The sequence below is a fragment of the Dipodomys merriami genome, unplaced genomic scaffold (assembly GCF_024711535.1).
Source record: "Dipodomys merriami isolate MVZ:Mamm:240054 unplaced genomic scaffold, mDipMer1.0.p SCAF_14, whole genome shotgun sequence".
In the NCBI taxonomy this organism is placed as follows: Eukaryota; Metazoa; Chordata; class Mammalia; order Rodentia; family Heteromyidae; genus Dipodomys; species Dipodomys merriami.
This window is the reverse complement of record NW_027202715.1, coordinates 20,510,712-20,526,720: the sequence shown is the minus strand read 5'-3', so window position 1 is coordinate 20,526,720 and position 16,009 is coordinate 20,510,712. Positions and strand designations below refer to the sequence as shown.

The window sequence follows — 16,009 nt, the reverse complement described above, 5'->3', positions numbered from 1 at the left end:
GACTGACAAAAAAAAAAAAATGGAGACCATATATAGCTGAAGTTGTCATATAATAAGAATAGTTGTAACTACCATTTACTGAATGCTTACTGAATGCCAAGCACATTTAATCAGTATTAACCTATGAGATGGTTACTGTCATTATCACTGTTTTATAGATGAGGAAACTGAAGCTTACAGAGCTCAGACTTCCTCAAGTTTATACAGGTAGGAAGTGTCAAAACTAGGATTTAAGCCAGTTGTATCTACCATCAAAGTGCAAGGTCTTAAAACACTAAAATATGAAAGAAACACTATATTTTGAGGGTTTAGAAGTTTCATTATAATAATTTCTTATAATCATAAACCTAAGAAGAAGCACACATTGACACAATTGGCTTTTCTAGACACAGAAAGCAGTGACTTCTTATATAAATATTATTTTATTCATTTCTACCATACATATAAACCTTGAAGAGCTTTGCCTTCATGATATATACCCCTGAAAAATATGTATTACCTGTGTCTTACAAATGAGGAAACTAAAACTCAAAGAAACTAAGTAAATCTCTCATACAGTTGCTCAGAGATGAAGCCAGACTTTGAAATCAGATATTTCTAGTGCCAAGGCCAATGTTCATGATGTCAAGAGATGACCCAATCATGAAACAATTTGAGAGAAAGTCTCATCACAATGTCCAATGAATGCAAAGAAACCTGTTCTGACTTAGAAAGCAATTTAATTCTTATCCTTCCACCCAAGTATATCTAGAAGCTTCAAGTAAGCTGAAGAAATGGTTGACTTACAAATGATTAATTACAACAGTTGCTGGTTGTAATCAGTGTATCAATTACACGTTCAAATTGGAAGCATTTTGACCTTTACTTCATATATCTCTTTTCCACCTAGTTGATACACAAATAAGGAAATATTTCAATTTAGATATCAATTCACTTTTATATATGTTTTTGCATACTATTCATCATTCTACAAAATTTTAAATAGCCATAATGTTCTAGTTAATGAGCATATAATAATTGAAGTCATGGAGTTTTTTTTACTATTGGGCATAGTTACAGTTTTTTTTCTTATACTATTATCCATACCATAATGAATATCTCTGCAAACAAGTATTTGTCTTTATCCAATTTTTTTGCCTTCTCAACACTTTTTTTCTCCCTAGTACTGGGATTTGAACTCAGGGCTTTGCCCTTGCTAGTTAAGCACTCTATCATTTGAGCATGCCCTATTCCTTTTTTGACATTAGTTATTTTTTTGGATAAGGTTTGTTTTTTCCCAAGAAGTTCTGTACTTCCTGAGTAGCTTGGATTACAGACATGAGCCACCATGACCAATCCTTTAATTAATCTTTTAAAAACAAAACAAAACACTATAGACTTTATCCAAATAAATGGCTCCATTGGGAACAGTTTCAAGCTCTGGCAAGCATGTGGAAAAAAATACTTTGTTGTAAGTGATCCTTGTAGTCAGCTCTAATTGCCCTCTCAAGGTGACTGCCTACTTTGCCAAGTGGAGGTTAGTTTGGGATAGGACCATCGACATTTGGGAATTAAGAAAGCCCTTAAGAAGCCTTACATGTGATACAAGTGATGCTTTCGTGTCAGGAAAAAAAAAAGATGAATGGACTAACACAGGTTTTGCCATAGCATCATTAATGCTACAAAGGACTTTCATTATATTTCCATATGCCACACTATCTTAAAGCCAGAGGGTTTTAGATTTCTTTCTTCTCCATCTCTCCAGCACAAGGCCCAACTCGTACTAACAAACAATGCCAAACAGCCTTCATTCCCTTATGGTCTCTGATTGAAGGGGTGGAGTGTGAAGCAAGTCAAGGTCAATGGGAAGAATACTGTAATCACCGAGCTGCATCTATTTGGAGAGAGAGAATTAACAGCTATGACTCACAAGTTTGCCATCCTTCTAGTAAATGTTTGAATGAATACATGGGCATGATATTAATAGTATAAATTCGCCTTGCTTCTTTTATTAAGAATTTAAAACTATTCACTTTTGAATAGGCAATACACTCGTGTACTAAAATTCAAAAGTCAGGAAAGGCAATTCAACTCAGTACAAATCAATGGAGATAAGAGTCTCGAGGATTTTTCTGCCTAGGCTGACTTTGAACCGTGATCCCTCGATCTCAGTCTCCTGAATAGCTAGGATTATAAATGTGAACCACCAGTTTCTTGACCTTTTTTTTTTTTTTTTGAGAAAAGATCTTGCTATGTAGCCCAGGCTGCCCTCCTACTCACGATCCTCCTATTTTGTTACAGCATGCAAGACGACAGCCTAGAAGCTTCTACATCTATATCTCAACTTCTAAGAGAAAGCTACCTGGCCGAAACTAGACATCGGGGAAACAACGAGAGGAGTCGAGCAGAGCCTTCCTCCAACCCTTTCCATTTTGGTAGTCCTTCGGGGGCTGCTGAAGGAGGAGGAGGAAGCCAAGATGACCTTCCAGATCTTTCCGCTTTTCTGAGCCAGGAAGAATTAGATGAAAGCGTCAATCTGGCCAGACTGGCCATCAATCACGACCCTTTGGAGAAAGCCGATGAAGCTCAGGCTAGAAAGCGCCTATCTTCCGAGCAGCTGAGACACCCCCCGAAGTCTAACTTTGAGCCCAACTTCTGCCAGGAGAAGGCTCAGAGACCGAGCAGCCCGAGAGAGAGTCCCCAGGAGACCAAGCGGCCGCCGTACAGCTCCGAAACCCAGTCGAAGAAAGTATTTCTGAATAAGGCGGCCGATTTCATCGAGGAGCTCTCCTCCCTCTTCAAGGCGCACAGCTCCAAACGGATCAGACCTCGGGCCTGCAAGAACCACAAGAGCAAACAGGAATCTCCAGGCAAAGCGCCCCCCACGGAAGGAAGAGAGCGAGCGTCCGCCCCCATCCCCATCCCCACCGACGCCAGGGACAACGAAGTCAACCACGCTCTGGAGCAGCAGGAAGCCAAGAGGCGCGAGGCCCAGCAGGCCGCGCAGCAGCAGGCCGCGGGCCAGCAGCAGGCCGCGGGCGGCGACGCCAGCCCGGGGTCTTCACCTTCTTCGCTGTACTACGAGGAGCCCCTGGGGCAGCCTCCCCGCTTCACGCAGAAGCTACGGAGCAGAGAAGTCCCCGAAGGAACCCGAGTCCAGTTGGATTGCATAGTGGTAGGAATTCCTCCACCTCAAGTAAGGTAAAATGCATAAACGAAGGAAAATGTCCCCCTGCGTCATGTTTGGCAAGCTGCTTCCCATTCGCCTCTCCTAAGTATGACCTTTGAAGTAGGTTGTTTCCACAACCCTGTGCCCCCTTTCAGAAAAGCAGCCAGTGCCCAAAGCATCTCTGTTCACTGCAAATACAATAGATGAGCCAGGGGTGTAATTTTGGTGTTTGCTAGGGCTCAGGGTGGAGGGAGGGAAGAAGGGGAGATGCCAGTACAGGGGGCTTGAACTCAGGGCCTCATACTTTCACTTGACTGTGTTCCACTGGTAGATTGGTGCTTTACCACTTGAGCTACGCCTCCACTTTTAGCATTTTGGTGATTAATTGGAGATAAAGAATGTCTTGAATTTGTCTTCCTGAACTGGCCTCAGCAAGCTCCATCCTCAGATCAGCCTCCTGAGGAGCTAGACTTGCAGATGTGAGCCACTGGCTCTTGACTGTCTGATATTTTTTGAATCTTCAAGAAGACCAAACAAACATAAAGACAGATATAGATGGACGAAGGCTGTAATTAAAGTCTGATTTTACACGTGTTTATTTTAAACTTATTATTAGCTCTCCCTGTTTCCCCAGTCTTTCCCCAATGGCCATGATAAGAAGAGGGGTATTTATCTTTTATATGTCTATCATAAGCAAGCTTCTTGTGAAGCAAATGAAGTATAACCTTCAGGGCTTCTGACTTGAATAAGTTGTGTGTGTGTGTGTGTGTGTGTGTGTGTGTGTGTGTGTGTGTGTGTTTAAATATATGTATAAACACACACACATATGTATACATTTATATTTAAATTTTATTTCAGCAGTATTAGAGTTTTTAATTCTGTGTCTTGTGCTTGCTAGACAGATTTTTTTTTTTAACCTCCAGCTCTGTCCTATACTTGTAAGGATCTCTTTTATATTTATGATCCCACAAAACCTGAAACAATCTTAAGATGATATTTGCTACCTCTAAATTCTGTTGAAATAGTGTGTGAATAATGTGACTAGAATGTATCTCTCTCTCTCTCTCTCTCTCTCTCTCTCTCTCTCTCTCTCTCTCTCTTTCTTTTTAGTCTGTTGTGGGACTTGAACTCTGGGCTTGGGCACTGTCCCTGAGCTCTTCAGCTCAAGGCGAGCACTTGAGCCACAGTGTCACTTCTGGTTTTCTGGCAGTTCATTGGAGATAAGAGTCTCATGGTCTTTCCTGCCTGGGCTGGTTTTGAACTGTGATCCTCAGATCTCAGCCACCTGAGTAGCTGGGATTACAGACATGAGCCACCAGTGCCCGGCAAAAAATATATTTCTTTTATAGAGAAGTACTGATGTTTACAGTCCTCTAAGAGGACTGTAATTGTGCTTCTGTAATCATCCAATTGCTATTAGAATATAACTTCATTACTGTTTAGTATGTTTTCTCTGTGTGTAAATAGGACCTTATTTTTATTTCTTACATATTTATTTTACAGAACAATAATAATATAAATGGTAGTATTTTTACTTATACATGCATGTCAATTCAAGGGATTCTAACTCAGAGAATATTCATATATTGAATATTTCTGGCAGTACTGGGTTTTGAACTTGGGGGCCTCCTACCTGCTAGGCAGATACCTTACCACTGAGCCATACCTCCAGCCCCTTTTTCATACTGAATTTTACTTTTCCATTCTTTTTTTTTTTTTTTTTTTTTTTTTTTGTCGGTTGTGGGACTTGAACTCTGGGCCTGGGCGCTGTCCCTCAGCTCTTCAGCTCAAGGCGAGCGCTCTACCACTTGAGCTACAGCGCCACTTCCTGAATTTTACTTTTCAACCCAATGAAAAGCATATCACATGTTATTTCTTCAACTGAATAGACCTTTACTATGTCAGATTATACAACTGACATTCTTGAAGGGAGAGAGTTCTGCTGGTTTTGCCTTTGGATCTTGAACAGCAAGCATGGCTTCTGGCCCATAACTACTCACTTGGGAATGTTGAATATAGTTCAATACTAGAGATGTTTTTCTGAACATGTAAAACACCAGAAATCATGAGAGGAACCTGTGGCATCCTCCCCTGAATGTGAAGCTGGCTCTCTGCTGCCTTTACTACAAGCCACCATTTGTCCTTGACGATGGTTCTCCTCCTTTATGAGAGGAAGAGGAAGAACTTTTGCAGTGTTAAAACAACAACAACAACAACAACAAAAACAGTTGGGCTAGGCACCGGTGGCTCATGCCTGTAATCCTAGCTACTCAGGAGACTGAGATCTGAGAATCATGGTTCAAAGCCAGCCTGGGCATGAAAGCCCGTGAGACTCTTTATTTCCAGTAAACCACCAGAAAACCAGAAGTGGCACTGTGGTTCAAGTGGTAGAGCGCTAGCCTTGAGCTGAAGAGCTGAGGGACAGCGCCCAGGCCTCAGAGTTCACCCCTAACAACAATAAAAAAAAGTTGGAACTAAAGAACATGGGGCAGTGCCTGGCCCTTCTACTCTAAATGTAACTGATGACCCTTGCTGGGACCTGGTCAGTAATGCTTGTGAGATGTTTTTCCAAGAGCACTTTATGACATCTGGTCAATCTAAGTGAGCTGGTGAGCACTCACATTACAGCATGTGTGTGTGTGTGTGTGTGTGTGTGTGTGTGTGTGTGTGTGTGTGTGTGTGTGTGTGTAACTAATTTATCCTTGCCCAACGTACTAGTTTTTGGAAATAGACAAGTTTTGTTTTTTTGTTTTTGTTTTTGTTTTTGCCAGTCCTGGGGACTGAACTCAGGGTCTGGGCACTGTCCCTGAGCTTCTTTTTGCTCAAGGCTAGCACTCTACCACCTTGAGCCACAGCACCACTTCTGGCTTTTTCTGTGTATGTGGTACTGAGAAATTGAACCCAGGACCTCCTGTGTGCTAGACAAGCACTCTACCACTAAGTCACATTTCCAGCCCTAGGCTAGTTTTTTATCCTTCCCATTTTTCAACCATGACAATCTTGAATATAAGAATGAATTCAGTGCACCACTGAACAACATCACCTAGGGCACTATAAAGTACTCATCCCCCACCCCAAACAAGGTAATCCGATAGCCACTCAAAAGCTACCTTATCAACCAAGTAAAACTTTACAAACTTTATACTCTGGCTCAAGTGGTAGAGTACCAGTCTTAAACGAAAAAGCCAAGTGAAAGTGTGAGACCCTGAGTTCAAGTCCTAGAAGAAGGACAATGAGGAGGAAAATGAAGAGAAGGAGGAAGAAAAAGAGACAGAGTATGGTGGGGAGAAAGCTGCTTAAATCTGATTTAAATCAGGAGTGAGCTAGTTGGCCTAAGAGGTAGGAAGGGGTTGAAACTCAAGAACATGGGGCGCATGCCTGCCCTTCTATAGACACGCAACAAAATAAAAATACAAATCTATAAATTTAAAAGTAAAAGAAAGAAAAAATTTAAGTGAAATATATGTAGCTCCCATGTAACAATATTAATTTTATGTAGGAGGATTTTTTGTTGTTGTTTTTTGGTTTTGGTCGGTCATGGGGCTTGAACTCTGGGCCTGGGCACTATCTCTCAGCTCTTCAGCTAAGGCTAGCACTCTACCACTTGAGTCACAGCACCACTTCCGGTTTTCTGAGTGGTTTATTGAAGAGTCTCATGGCCTTTCCAGCCCCGGCTGGCTTTGAGCTGCAATCCTCAGATCTCAGCCTCCTGAGTAGCTAGGATTCAAGGATTTGAGCCACCACGCCTGGCCCATCCCGAATTCTTACAGCATACACCATCAGGCTGGGAGAACCAGAAGAGTCAAAGAAGGCTTTAGGGTTTCTATGGAGATTTTAGCTGACAATGGAAAACTAAAAAGCAATAAGGTAGAATTTAACTCATTTATTCATTCAAAGAATACTATTAAGTTATTAAAATCCTTCACCAAAACTACAAAACCTATTGAGGTAACAGTGTTTTGAAACTGACTTAAACCACTCTGAGAAGAGAGCTCTTGATCCAGTACAAAATACAGAGACCTGTAATCATATCACTGCAGTATGGTATAATAAGAAGCATATATAAGATACATTGGTGACTCAGATAAAAGTGTGAATTACTTTGTCTGGAGTTCAGGATAAATGGAGCACTAACACAAGAATTGGAGGAAACTGGAAAACAAGTGGAAAGGCCCTGAGGCTAGTATTTTCAGAGAATCATAAGTCTATGTCAATAACATAAATGGGTAAAGAAAGATTAGAGAGGGGCTGGGAAGGTGGCTCAGTGGTAGAGCGCTTGCCTTGCATGCATGAGGCCCTGGGTTTGATTCCTCAGCACCACATAAGCAAAAAGAAAAAAGCCGGAAGTGGTGCTATGGCTCAAGTGGTAGAGCGCTAGCCTTGAGCTGAAGAGCTGAGGGACAGCTCCCAGGCCCAGAGTTCAGGCCCCACTACTGGACCCTCCCCCCCCCCCAAAAAAAAAAACAAAAGAAAGATTAGAGATAGAATTCACAAGTGGGTAGAAGGGAGTCCTTATAGGCCAGGTCAAATCAACCTGTTTATATAAGGGCACAGATGCTAATATTGCAGTAAAACTTTTATATGATGGGGAAGAGGCTGATCTAACTGGAAAGGAGAGCCAGATGATTTTGGAAGTCTTAAAAGCAAGTGAGGAGCTTGGATAGTATATAAGGAAGGAAAAGAATGAAAGGGAACATATAAAGAGGACAGCTCTGAAAGGACGGGTTACATCAGAGAATGACAGAGTTAGGAGACTGTCTGGGAAGCTGTACATACAAGGTACTCCAGGTATGGGCTGCTGTGGTAGGACTGGGATGGAGTGCACTGAGAAAAAGAAGATGCTAGGGACCAACAGCATTTAGAAGAGAAGAAATCAAGCTGAACTTGGTGATTTACTAAATGGAAAGATGAGTTTGAAAGGAAGAGAAGGATGACTGGCTAGTACTCAGAGTTGTGGAGGAAGTTGATGGGTATTTAAGTCTGAGGAGGTGGAGGGGACCATTTCCAACTGGGAACAGGGAATCTTCTTTCTGCCAAGGGCCATTTGGATATTTATAACATCATTCACAAGCCATATAAAATTATCAATACAGGCAGACAACCATGGACAGCTGACACAAGCATACGTGTTTGTCCTGTCACGTACCAAGTAACTTTGAGGGCTTTATATGGTCTCTGAGCTGTATATTCCTCCACCCCTGCTAGGTATGCAGAAGTGCAGGACCAAAAACCAAAGACACTGCTGAAGGAACTAGAGCATTTCACAGAGTAACCTGGAAACTGGGGAAAGTCTGGCAGGCTGTGTCGGTGCCCTTATATAAAGATGTTGAGTTGATCTGGCCCAGGACCCATCCATTCTACCGTGGTAGCCTGAGTCCCTGATAAAGCCAAGTGTTTACAAAGAGATTGTATATACAGTTTACAATTAAAACCAATTCCTTTCTGGTTCATCTCAGTACTAGAGTGGAAATATTTTGCAGCATTTTTTTTTTTGCTTCCCCACACAAAAGCTGTTATATGCTACCCTAAAAATCAGTATACATGTGTGCATGTGTGTGCTTGCACACACACACACACACACACACACACACACACACACACACACACACACACACACTTCTTTTTTTTTGGGTCCGGTTGTGGGGCCTGAACTCTGGGCCTGGGCACTGTCCCTCAGCTCTTCAGCTCAAGGCTAGTGCTCTACCACTTGAACCACAGCGCCACTTCTGGCTTTTTTCTTTTTGCTTATGTGGTGCTGAGGAATCGAACCCAGAGCTTCATGCATGCAAGGCAAGCGCTCTACCACTGAGCCACCTTCCCAGCCCCCCCCCCACATTTTTAAAGATAAGATTAACGCTATTGAGGGCTGGGAAGGTAGCTCCGCGGTAGAGTGCATGCCTTGCAAGCATGAGGTCCTGGGTTCAATTCCTCAGCACCACATAAACAGAAAAAGCCAGAAGTGGCGCTGTGGCTCCAGTGGTAGAGCGCTAGCCTTGAGCTGAAGAGCTGAAGGAAAGCACCCAGGCCCAGAGTTCAGGCCCCATGACCGGCAAAAAACAAAACAAAACAAAACAAAACAAAGATTAACGCTATTGAGACTGAAGGCGCAGGAGAAGCCTAGAGCTTCCTTGCCATCACTGAAAATCTTGAGCCATCTCCACAACCCAGGATCACAAAGATACTAGAATCCAAAGATCCCTAGATCCAGAGAATCCTAAAAAAAAAAAAAGTTAAGCAAAGCACCAATGCTCATGCTACTCAAGAGCCAGTCTAAATAGGGAAAAAAAAACATGAGACTCTTATTTCCAATTAATCAGAAAAAAAAGCCAGAATTGACATGTCTGTTGACATGTATAGTCCAAGTGGCACTAACTTTGAACAAAAAAGCTAAGGGACACACACACACACACACACACACACACACACACACACACACACACACACACACACACACACACACACACACACACACACACACACACAGAGCATTAAAATAAAACATATCATTTCAGTTTGCCAAATAGGAACACCACATCTAATAAGGAAATTAATTTTTTAACTATTTGTAGCAAGAAAATATAGGCATGGTGATTATCTATTTGTGCTTGTGTGTAGTCAGTATTTTACCCCTGTTTTAGAGCCCTAGTTTAGCAAGTTGAAAATTATTTTTGCTAATATATTATCGATTTTCAAGTCCATTTCAAAGGAATTATTTCCTAAGTAGAAGTGGGATCCTGAAGCTAGAGTTTTGGAAAGCTGGTCAAGCTTGAATGTCGTCTTGGCAAAGGAAATGAGTTCATATGTGACGCACAGAGGAAAGAGGCTGCAGGGATTCTGAGCAAATGGCCATGATCCCTTTTTGTATCCTGATTTCACATTCTTTTCCAGGAATGTACAGCTGGGCCATGGTGTGTGTGCTTGTACACAGCCTTCTGAGACAGTACAAACATCCCTTTATACAGACAACAGTGCCTACCATGGCTGTTAAGTTCGGTTGCTACCACTTCTGGATATTTGCCTACAAACAGTATGCCCCAAGGAAATTAAAAGAAAACAAAACAGTTATACACACACAAGAAAGGATATCTTCAGTGACATTGGGGGAATTTCATATGAAATATTTAAGGGCTTTTCTTTTTACCCTTTGAGAAAAATCTAGTTTCATTCATTCATCCAACCAGGAATTGGTATATCTTCTTATGCTCTATACAGTGGTAGGCACTAAGGGTTAAGTAGCCAAAAAGGCAGAAAAAATTTTGCCTTCAGGGAGTTTAGAGTCTAGTAGAGGATATGGATAATAAACACAATTCCACAACTTATTACATAATATTGTGCAGGCTGGGAATGTGGCTTAGTGGTAGAGTGCTTGCCTAGCATACATAAAGCCCTGGGTTTGATTGCTTAGTACCATATACACAGAAAAAGCAGGAAGTATAACCCCTGCTTTCACTATATTTGATGTCAGTATAACTTGTGGAGGAGATGGGGAAAAACCAGTTGTTTAGCAGGTGGACCTGTTGCAACAATGAGAAGTACAAGTTGTCATGTCCAAAACTAGCTTTACAACGTCGGTGCGGGGGGGGGGGGGGGGGGGGGGGGGAGGGGGGAGGAGAAGGATTGGGATTGGGGGGAGGGGGGAGGCTGGGAAGGGATGTGAAGGGTAAACAAAGGAGGAGGCTGCAATGCTTGGTAAGAAATGTATGCATTATCCTGCCCACGTAATTGTAACTCCTCTGTACAAGTATGTTCACAAATTAAATTAAATTAAATTAAAAAAAAAAAAGAAAAAGCAGGAAGTGGTGCTGTGGATCAAGTTGTGGGGTATTAGCCTTGAGCAAAAGAAGCTCAAGGACAGTTCCCAGGCCCTGAGTTCAAGCCCCAGGACTGGCAAATAAAAATAAATTTTTAAAATGGTGATAAAAATGTTGACAGTACTCTCCTACTTTGATCTTTCTATGCTGTCTTTGTGTATATGTGCGTGTGTGCATGTGTGTATGCATGTGTGTGTGTGTGTGTGTGTGTGTGTGTGTGTGTGTGTGTGTGTATGATGGTTTGAACTCTGGGCCTCATATCTTCACTCAGCTTTTTTGCTCACAGCTGACACCACCACTTGAGCCATGCTTCTAGTTCTGGTTTTTACTAGATCATTGGAGATGGAGTCTTCCTCACTTTTTGTTCTGGACTGGCTTCAAACTACAATCCTAACTCTGCTGCCTGAGTAGCTAGGTTTGCAAAGGTGGGCCTGGCCAGTTCCTGCTTTCTTTTTGATAATTAAATGTTCTTAACTTGAATGTTAAGTTAATAAATTTTTCTTTTATATTTTTTCTTTTTGTAGTTTGTGTCTAGACTAGGAATTTCTTCTACCTCTAATATCAAAAAGACATTCTTGTATATTGTATTCTAAGTTTTTTAATGAAAAATTATTCTTTTCTTTAATTCTGCCTTCTATATTTACATGTTTAATCTACTTTAAGCTGACTTTTGTATTAGTATAAAGCATAATGCTTCTTTTTTTTTTTTTTTGTCCATCATGGGGCTTGAACTCTGGGCCTGGGCACTGTCCTCAGTTCTTCAGCTCAAGGCTAGCACTCTACCACTTGAGCCACAGAGCCAATTCCCGTTTTCTGGTGGCTTATTGGAGATAAGAGTCTCACAGACTTTTCTGTCCAAGCTGGCTTTGAACCATGATCCTCAGATCTCAGCCTCCTGAGTAGCTAGGATTACAGGCGTGAGCCACTGAAGTCCAGCTGTCTATGCCATTTATTTTTTGTTTGTTGGTTGGTTTTAAAGATTGGACAATCCAGCCAAGCATTGCTGACTCACACCTCTAATCCTATTAGGAGGCTGAGATCTAAGGATCACAGTTCAATGCCAGCCCAGGCAAAAAAGTCCATGATTCTCTTATTTCCAATTAACCAGCAAAAGGCCAGGAGTGGCAGTGTGGCTCCAATGGTAGGGCACCAGTGTTGATAGAAAAGGCTAGGTGAGTGTAGTACAAGGTCCTGAGTTCAAGCTCCAGTACCAGCATGAAATAACCAGTAGACACATGGGCCTACCTTCTAAAAACCTAGCGAAAATGACAAGAAGGCATCTATAAATCTGAAATTTTTAGCAATTTCTCAACAGTTGAATTCCATGTGGACCGTTACATTGTGAGCCTTGACATGCCTATAGTATGAGAGGTGTTCTTTAAAATAAACAGTGCAATGTTGTGAACACACAGTTAAATGTGGGACCTTAGAAAGGAGTCCTAGGAGACTAAAGGTCTATTTCTTTCATGGTTCATCTACCTCCAACCAAAAGATTCTGATTAAAGGAGGAAATTCAAAATCAAAGAAGATGTTGGAACTAGGAACTCTTCTGGGCATGCTCCAGATGTACAGTAAAGGACATAGTTGGTAGGAGGGGACCCCAGGCCACAGGGGTGATTGATTATTATAGGAGCCACATTCAGGGCAGAGGGCCTCCTGCTTCTCTTGCTCAGCCTAACAAGGATAGCCCTTTACACAGAAGCCAGAGTAACAAATGTGTTCTGGGGAGGCAGGGCAGTGTCCCAGATACTAACAATAGCCAGGAGGACTAAGGAGCTACTGGTACACAGTGTACACCTACCTGAAATCCCGGTCTGCCTCGCTCTACAGTAATCTCCAGAGACAATCTCCTGTAATCAGAGCCAACAGCCCTGAAAGAGCAAGGTTTTCAAACAGCTAAGAAAAACAAATACTCTGAAAGAGCCCTAGTGAGCAAATAAAGGCACTTATTCTGAACCATATAACCTAGCAAACAGGAGAAAAGGGAGAGAACAATAGAAGCTAGAGTAGGGACTTTGGAAGGGCTGGGGCAAGACTAAAGGAGGGCTCTGAGCAATCATTCTTTTACCAAGTATTATTATATGGTGAGTCAGGATAACACATTCAAATTATGTTAGAAGTTGTTAATGTGCTAAAGCAATGAGTCATAATATTTATCCAAGCCATAGTTTAGATGTAATACTAACCTAACAGCAGAGTGATGATATACAGAAAAAGAAAAAGTCCAGTTAAATCTGAAAAACGTGTCTCTTCAGTGCCTATCCCTGGTAGCTAGCCAAGGTAACAAAGCTGGCAAGCTAACTCCAGCATACCACAGGTGGGGTTCTTTGTCATTTGGCCCTGCCCTATGACTCATTTCTGCTGAGCCATGAATCACATGGGGCACCTCCTACTGTTCTGTAAGTGTCATGAGGATTTGGCATTCTGAAAACATGCAGCCAGCAAAGGCATTTCTGTGAGAGACTGCCCTAACATGGACTCCCAGGGGAGATAGTTTTCCTCCTAACCTCAAAACTTTAGAGGCCAGGCACAGTGGCTCAGGACTGTCTCATCCTAGCTAATCAGTAGACTGAGATCTGAGGATCACAGTTCAAAGTCAACCCAAACCAAAAAGCTCATGGGAACTCCCCCCTCTCCCACCACCCTGGGCAGGAAAGTTCATGGGACTCTTTTTTTTGTGTGTGTGAAAGAGTTCAAAGTTTTAATATGTTAATATTACTTTTAAACATTCTCAATATATACAATAAACATATATAAATTATAGATACAACTAATAATATATGTACAATTATATATGAACACCACTCTCTTCCCCTAGACATAGTGATTAGTGGATAAATCATGGGACTCTTATCTCCAATGAACCACCAAAAGGCCAAACGTAGAGCTATGGTTCGAATGGTAGAGCACTGTCCTTGAGCAAAAAAGCTGGACAGTGCCTAGGTCCTGAATTCAAGCTCCAGGACTCACATACACAAAAAGTCTTCAGGGTAGCTGGGTAAATTTTATACCCTTTCAGACAAGTGTGTGGCATTTTGGCATTACTCTAGTTCTTTGGGCTTAGCTGAAGCTATTCTGGCCTTTTGAGTATAGATTTTTTTTGGGGGGGTCCGGTTGTGGGGCCTGAACTCTGGGCCTGGGCGCTGTCCCTTAGCTCTTCAGCTCAAGGCTAGCGCTCCACCACTGGAGCCACAACGCCACGTCCGGCTTTTTTTTTTCTTTTTGCCTATGTGGTGCTGAGGAATTGAACCCCAGGGCCTTGAGCATGCAAGGCAAACGCTCTACCACTGAGCCACCTTCCCAGCCCTGAGTATAGATTTTTTTTTTTAATGTTTCTGAGAGTTCAGGCTATTGGATCATTCCATTATTTCTTTCTGGCTCTCCAACTATCTACAGATGGCTCCACTCTCCTTTTGACAATGCTGGGAAATCTTAACTAAAATTTGAGATAATCCTATTGTGTTTGTAGGAGGAAAGGTGTATCTTTGTTTTGAAATAGCTATTTATATTTGTTGATCAAATAATTAGAAGTATCTCTTTTAAAAAGTCCAATATTGGGCTGGGAAGGTGGCTCAGTAATAGAGCATTTGCCTTGCATGCAAGAGGCCCTGGGTTCAATTCTTCAACACCACATAAATAGAAAAAGTTGAAAGTGGCATTGTGGCTCAAGTGGTAGGGCGCTAGCCTTGAGCTGAAGAGATGAGGGACAGTGCCCAGGCCCAGAGTTCAAGCCCCATAACTGACAAAAAAAAGTCAAATATTATTAAAGAACAGATTGTTTTCAGCTGGGCACCAGTGGTTTGCATCTATAATCCTAGATACTGAGGAGGCTGTGATCTGAAGATTACAATTCACAGCCAGCCAACCTGGGCAAAAAAGTCCATGATCTCATCTCCAATTAATCACCAAAATCTAAAAGTAAAGGTATTGCTCAAGTGGTAGAATACCAGCCTTTAATGAATAAGCAAAGCTCTCAGGTCCTGATAATGGCACAAGAAAGAAAAGAAAAGAAAAAAAAAAGAAAAGAAAGAAGAAGAAGGAAGGAAGGTAAGAAGGAAGGAAGGAAGGAAGGAAAGAAAGAAAGGAAGAATTTCTTTCAACCCTCCTGTTTCCTGTCCATTTCCCTCTAGATTTCTGAATAACTTGCCAGTGTTTCTCAAAACTTCTGTTCTCAGGCCCCTTTTACAATCTTAAAATTCATTGAGGCCCCAAAGAAATTTTGTTTATATAAGTTATAGTTATGTATTATATTCTAAATGAAAACTAAGAAATGTTTATATTTTTACTGATTCATTTTAAAATATTAATCATAAACCTGTTACTATCACAACTGAATATTTCCCTAAGCACAAAGTTTAATGAGAGTGTAACATTGTTTATTTTAATAGCCTCTTCTGATCATTGTGACTATTCTGATATGATATTTCACCAAAATTCAACCAGCAGCAGTTTCCTGAAGGTTAGTTACAATGGGAATCTAAACCTATACTAATGACAGATGTCGCAGCCAGATCGCCCTCACATCCAAAAAAAAAAAAAAAAAAAACCTATACTAATGAACTTTTTTGTCCATTGCTACATGAAACCCACTGGTCTCTATTGAAGTTGGAAAAAAATGAAAGTAGACCTTTCAAGATGTAACACATTTTGTTTTATGATATCAAAATATCACACTATTAATATCACCAATAATTTCATTTGTTTTTCATTTTTATTTTATTTTACACTTTAAAATCAGTAATTTTAATATCAATTATCCATTGAAAAACTGTAGTAATTATTCCAAAATTATTTTTATAAGTTCACATGAAAAAGAGATCCAAATGGAGTTTCCTTTGCCCCCTCTATTTAATTTCTTTATTTATTATTTTGAACTTAGGGTCTGGGAGCTGTCCCTGAGCCTCTTTGTGCTCAAGGCTAATACTCTACCACTTGAGCCCACTTCTGGCTTTTTCTGAGTAGTTGATTGGTGATAAGAGTCTCACAGACTTTCCTGCCTGGGATGGCTTCAAACTGTGATCCTCAGATCTCAGCCTATTGAGTAGCTAGG

General features: G+C 41.4%; 1 protein-coding gene across 1 annotated transcript in view; it reads left to right on the top strand.

Annotated features, from left to right (window-relative positions):
* The window catches only part of Mypn (myopalladin), an 83,166-nt gene that overhangs the window by 8,601 nt on the left and 58,556 nt on the right, over positions 1-16,009 (top strand). Inside the window, exon 2 of the mRNA XM_070020990.1 lies at positions 2,281-3,180. Coding sequence (XP_069877091.1) covers positions 2,282-3,180 — 899 coding nt within the window. The 5' untranslated portion in view covers position 2,281. The remainder of the gene's footprint in view (positions 1-2,280; positions 3,181-16,009) is intronic.